This window comes from Triticum aestivum, chromosome 3D (assembly GCF_018294505.1).
Source record: "Triticum aestivum cultivar Chinese Spring chromosome 3D, IWGSC CS RefSeq v2.1, whole genome shotgun sequence".
Taxonomy (NCBI): Eukaryota; Viridiplantae; Streptophyta; class Magnoliopsida; order Poales; family Poaceae; genus Triticum; species Triticum aestivum.
This window is the reverse complement of record NC_057802.1, coordinates 357067818-357073895: the sequence shown is the minus strand read 5'-3', so window position 1 is coordinate 357073895 and position 6078 is coordinate 357067818. Positions and strand designations below refer to the sequence as shown.

The 6078-nt window shown below is 50.1% G+C and overlaps 2 protein-coding genes across 2 annotated transcripts; one reads left to right on the top strand and one right to left on the bottom strand.

Annotated features, from left to right (window-relative positions):
• The first annotated feature begins 3272 nt into the window (after positions 1 to 3272).
• LOC123074647 (germin-like protein 1-2) lies at positions 3273 to 4198 on the top strand. Its single transcript, XM_044497433.1, has one exon. It carries the CDS (start codon positions 3332 to 3334, stop codon positions 3998 to 4000), a length of 669 nt encoding a protein of 222 aa, XP_044353368.1. The 5' UTR covers positions 3273 to 3331; the 3' UTR covers positions 4001 to 4198.
• Positions 4199 to 4297: 99 nt separating this feature from the next.
• LOC123074646 (late embryogenesis abundant protein 14) lies at positions 4298 to 5461 on the bottom strand. Its single transcript, XM_044497432.1, has 3 exons — positions 5305 to 5461; positions 4749 to 5222; positions 4298 to 4656 (listed from the first exon to the last, which is right to left on the bottom strand). The coding sequence occupies exons 1-3, from the start codon at positions 5362 to 5364 to the stop codon at positions 4513 to 4515; spliced, it is 678 nt and encodes a 225-aa protein (XP_044353367.1). The 5' UTR covers positions 5365 to 5461; the 3' UTR covers positions 4298 to 4512.
• Positions 5462 to 6078: the final 617 nt, after the last annotated feature.

The following is a 6078-nucleotide window of genomic DNA, read 5'->3' as shown; positions in this document are numbered from 1 at the left end:
AGAATGAATTTTACAAAGGAGCACTCTTAAGTAGTGATTACGAAAATTTTGGGTCTCCACTTGGAGATGTTCGTATTTCATTGCGCCTTGGTCCTCCTGCCTGAGCAACGGAGCCCACAGGAGGTTGCCGCACCCATACTTAAGAGCATCTCCAGCCGTTGGAGCCTCGAAGAACACCACTGAGCCAAAAAGTTGGTGTCTTGGGGGGCCAAATGCTTCATCCGACTGAAATAGGGGTGCATGGGGAGGGCATCTTCCAGCCACATCCCACCCCATCCAAAAGTTTGTGAGGGAAATGATTAAGTGGGCCAAGAAAAAGAACATGTGGGGCGACATGATTCGCCGAAATTCTGTCGGCGTCCCCAAGAGCCCCCCCCCCCAACGCGCTGGGTTTCGCCTGGGTTCGCTGGCGCTATTTTGACATCCTTGGGGGCGCCGGGGGCGTGAGTGGGCCGTTTTTGGGGAAAAAACGCCGTCCAAACCTAAAACTGAGCCTAAAAAGGTGTCCTATGAGGCGGAGGTTGAAGATGCTCTAACATTTAACAAGTGGACCGGCCATTTCCCAGGCAGAAGGGGTGTGTGTATGTGTGTGTGTGTGTGTGTGTGTGTGTGTGTGTGTGTGTGTCACCAGTGCACCACAAATGGAAGAGCACCGCACCCGCTTGGCATTTGCCATTCGCAACCGCGCCGCGCCGCACACAAACAACAGAACCCGTTGCTGCGGGAAATCTGAGTCCCATACGGGGCCCAATGTTGTCATGATCTCGACAGCGACAAACGGCGACGACGAGCAACATAGCCCCTTCCGCCCGTTATCATTGGTTGGGTCGGCCCAAGCTAGGTTTTAATCCGCGAACAAGCGCAATGTATGTGAATGGAACCAGCGACCTTCATCATCTAGGTACGCTGGTGTAACCACCCCTACACCCAGCGGGATCTGGTAACCTTCAACCTTTTTTTTTCTTTTCTTCTTTCCTTTTCCTTTTTCCTTTTTTCTTCTTTTGTTTTCCTTCCCTATTTTTCTTTTTTCTTTTTTCTTTTTCCTTTTTCCTAGTTCGATGAATTGTTTACAAATACGTGAATTTTTTCTTCAAATCAATGATTTTTTTAATCCGATGAATTTTATTTATTTTCTATTAACTTTTTTTCAAAGTTGATGATTTTTTTAAAACAATATGAACATTTCTTCAATTTTGATGAACTTTTTCAAATTGATGAACTTTTTCAAAATCCATTTTGAATTTATGATTTGTTTTCGTTTTTATGATTCTTTTTTCTTCTTCTTTCCGAATGCGATAGAGCGAACCTAGAGGAAATAAAATGTGATCGATCTCACTCTACATGGGCTGGCCCACCAAGGGTGCCGTGTGGGCGCCAGGGAGCATCCCTGGCGCATGAAGCGCCCAATTGGAGCTCCCTTATTTGCCTAAAAAAGGAGCTCCCTTATGACGGTGTAGATAGCCCAGACAAATAGGGATAGTTTGGGCCTTTGCGGAGGCATGTTGGTCCCGACAGTATGATTTTCGCTGCACATGTTTTTTCTTCTTCGGATTTTGCTTGATTTTCCCTAGATTTTTTGAAGAATAGAATTTGCTTTTTTTTTTCTTGTTCCTGCATGAAGCACATCATCTGAAAGCAACAACTATGGTTTATGGTGAAGCACACAAATTGCGCTTCTCGAAAAGTGAAAAGCACTCACAAACTATGCTCCCAACAAGTGAATAGCACAATTTTGCACTGAGTGAAGTACAGATGTGTCTCAGTGTGCTTCCCAAAAAGTGTAAAACACGATTGTGCACTACGTGAAGCAAAGTTGTGTTTCCGCGTGAAAAGAAAGTGCTTCTCAAAGAAGTGAAGCGCAAAATGTGCCTTTGTGTGAAGCATAATTGTGCTTATTGTTTCCCTTTTTCGGTTCCAGCTTTTTTGTGTTTATGTTTTTTTAATCATCCAAACCTATGAACAGGGGATTTAGTTCATAGATCTTGACGTGAGAAACGCAACGATAAAAACGATTCATGATTTGGTCGTATGGTTTAAATGATAAAAAGTTTTAAGCGAATCTAAAAAAGCTCAAAACTCTCTGATTGTGACGTGAGAAACGCAACGATAAAAACGATTCATGATTTGGTCGCACGGTTTAAATGATAAACTGTTTTAAGCGAATCTAAAAAAGCTCAAAACTCTGATTGTGACGTGAGAAACGCAACGATAAAAACGATTCATGATTTGGTCACACGGTTTAAATGATAAATGTTTTAAGCGAATCTAAAAAAGCTCAAAACTCTCTAATTGTGACGTGAGAAACGCAATGATAAAAACGATTCATGATTTGGTCGCACGGTTTAAATGATAAAATGTTTTAAGCGAATCTAAAAAAGCTCAAAACTCTCTGATTGTGGCGTGAGAAACGCCACGATAAAAACGATTCATGATTTGGTCGCACGGTTTAAATGATAAAATGTTTTAAGCGAATCTAAAAAAGCTCAAAACTCTCTGATTGTGATGTGAGAAACGCAACGATAAAAACAATTCATGATTTGGTCGCACGGTTTAAATGATAAAATGTTCTAAGCGAATCTAAAAAAGCTCAAAACTCTCTGATTGTGACGTGAGAAACGCAACGATAAAAACGATTCATGATTTGGTCGCACGGTTTAAATGATAAAATGTTTTAAGCGAATCTAAAAAAGCTCAAAACTCAGTGACAAATGTCACACATACAATGCGCCACTTGTCATCACCAAAGAAGATGAGAATGAACTTTACAAAGGGGTACTCTTAACTATTGATTTTGAAAATATGGCAGGTTTGGGGTCTCCTCCTGCACGAGCACCACAGGCCACAAGAGGTAGCCGCACCCATACTTAGCAAGTGGACCGACCATTTCCCAGCCAGAAGGTGTGTGTCACCAGCGCACCACAAATGGAAGCAGCAGACGTCGTAGCAGCTTGAATCGAAGAGCAGCGCACCCTGCGTCCAGCCATTCGGCACCTGCACCGCGCCGCTCACAAACACCAGAACCCGTCGCTGCGGGAAATCTGAGTGAGTCCCATCCGGGGCCAAATGGTGTCATAATCTCGACAGCAACAAACGGTGACGACGAGCAACATAGCCCCTTCCGCGCGTTATCATTGGTTGGGTTCCTCACGCACTTTACGACCCAGTAAACCGCCTGCAACAGCATCGGTCAATCAGTCATCACCCCGTGCATCGCGATCTATTTATACTGAACGAGCTGCACGACAATGTCACCACTACCAAGAGCACGTTGCCATTCCACGGAACCAAACACCAGGGAGCAACTCGAGCCTAGGATCGATACGTACGCCTGATGGCATCGGCTCGCTCCGCGATGCTCCAGGCGCTGCTGCTCGCGGTGGCCCTCGCCGCGGCGCCGGGCGTCCTCTCGGACCCGCCGCCGCTCCAGGACTTCTGCGTAGCCGACCTCAAGGCCGCCACGGCGGTGGACGGGTTCCCCTGCAAGGCGCCGTCGACGGTGGTGGACGACGACTTCTTCTCCGACGCCATGGTCGCCGCGCCCAGAACCGACACCAACCCCTTCGGCGTCAACTCCACGCGCGCCACCGTGTCGGTCTTCCCGGGCCTCAACACGCTGGGCCTCTCCATCACGCGCACCGACCTCGCCGTGGGCGGCCTCAATCCGCCGCACTCGCACCCTCGCGGCTCGGAGCTCGTGCTGGTGCTCAAGGGCGAGGTCATGGTCGGGTTCACCTCGGCGACCAACCGGCTCTTCACCAAGGTGGTGAAGGAGAACGAGCTCTACGTCGTGCCCCGCGGCCTGCAGCACTACCAGCTCAACGTTGGTACCGGGGACGCCGTGTTCATGGCCATGTTCGACGCCCAGTCGCCGGGCCTGGTCACGCCGACGCTCGCGCTCTTCGCGACCGAGCCGGCCATGCCGATGGAGGTGCTCACCAAGACCTTCCTCATGGGCGAAGATGATGTCACCGCCATGAAATCCAAATTCGCCGGCTTCTGACACTGAATATTGGCGGGGGTTCAGCTGGTAATGCAATCCACTGCAGTATCCGTATTCGTTTCAAGAGCGTGCGTTTGTTGCTGTCTTTGTACCCGACTTGTGTGAGATCGTTTTGTGTCTCCGTGTGCACTCGCAAGAACAAGTTACGGTTGTGTTTTTAACTCCCTCCGATCCAATGCAAGTGTCGTAGTTTTGCATTTTAAACTGCAAGGTTGTGTCTCCGTATACATGACTATATTCACCAGGATGGCAAATGGGTGCATATCACAGTAGTACTGTGAACAGGATTACAAAAGATGCACTAGGATTCCAACTTTATTAGATTCTGAAACACGGAAACAAGTATGGGAGGGAGGAGTCAGGATGCCTCATTGGGCATTTGTCTAGGTCCTGACAAGTTACAACCTCCACGAGGTGAGCTAATTTAGAAACCAAAGTGGCGGCAGATGGCCACGTAGAAATTAAACTACAGCTTAGAAAGATACATCAGGGTCGCCTTGACAATGGCACGATTAGTAATCCCTGGTCCCGGGCTTGTACGTGCTGGTGTCCTTGGCGGTGACGTCGGTGCTGCCGTTGGTGCCGCCGCCCATTCCGATCGTGTTCATCACCGCGTCCTTCGCCCCCACCGCCGCGCCCTTCACCGTCTCCCCTGCCTGCACACAAAAAATCCACACAGGATCATCTTCAGAACGTCGGTTGCAAGATGAAATGATTAATTACTACGAGCAAGAATGTGACAATGTACCTGTACGAGGAGGCTGCCGGTCTTGTCCTTGCCGGCCACGGCGGTGTCCATGGCATACTGCGCTGCGGCGCCGGCCTTCTGCTTGGCGGCCTCGGCCGTCTGCCCGATGTAGCTCCCGGTCTGCTCGGTGCCGGCACGGGCCGTGTCGATGGTGTACTGGGCGGCGCCGGCCGCCTTCTGCTTGGCGGCCTCGGCCGTCTGGGCGATGTAGCTCCCGGTCTGCTGCGCGGTGTCGGCCGCGTTGTCCTTGGCCTCGTAGCCCTTCTCCTTGGTGGCCTCCGCGGCGCCGCGGCCCTTGTCCATGGCGCGGCCAGTGGCGTCCGACGCCGCGTCCTTGGCCTCGTACGCCTTCTCCTTGGTCGCCTCCTTGGCGTCGCCGCCCCTGCCCATGGCGCGGCCCGCGGCGTCGGACGCCGTGTCCTTGGCCTCCCTCGCCTTGTCCTGCGCCGCGCCCACGACGTACCCCGTCTTCTCCTGCAACGCACGCACCAAAACCACAGTTTGAGTGCATGTCAAAACCGACACGCCGGCAGGGCGGAGCAGGCACGAAACTGACCTCGGCGCGGGCCTTGGCCTCCCCGGCGTGGTAGCTAGCCTGATCCTGACGAGAAGCCATGTCTTCGCAAGAAGTGTATAGAAACAAAAACTGGATAGGGCTCGAAAAGTGTACAACGTAGGTTGATTTTGGAAGTTGGCGATGCTGGATGCTTTGCTGTTGTGATGAGCAGCTTGATCGGCTGGTGTCTTTATAGCGGTTGAGCTGGGAGAGATGCCGGGGCACGTGGCGCGCAGGCGCATGTAGATGGGCGCCACGTTGGTAGGACACGCGTTGTGGAGAGCGGGGAGTTCCCAGGTGTCCGCATTTGCTTGGTTCAAACTGATGCAGCGGGAGAAAAGAATTGCGAAAAACACGAAGGAAGGAGGACACGGTGGGTAATGGACTCGTGCATCGAGGTGAGTAGGTGCGCGTGATATGCTGCCCAACGCTCTTGAATGGTGGTGATGGGCTCGATAACTTTTACGCGGCTGCGAATTCGCCACATCGAGCCCTTTTCTTCCTTCACTCCACTGGGTGGTCGGTGGCTCGTATGTGGTCTTCTTGGGCTTCGTACCAGCCTTTGCAGTGCCCTGTAAAATAGCATCAGGCCTCTTTTAGTTGGTAGAAATCTTGTAGAAATTCATAATACTCCCTCCGTTTTATTTATTCTGTATATCAGATTGACTGAAGTCAAACTTCATAAAGTTTGACCAAGCTTATAGAAAAAAAATATAAACATTTACTGTAACAAATCTATATGATGCGAAAGTACATTCAATAATAAATCTAATA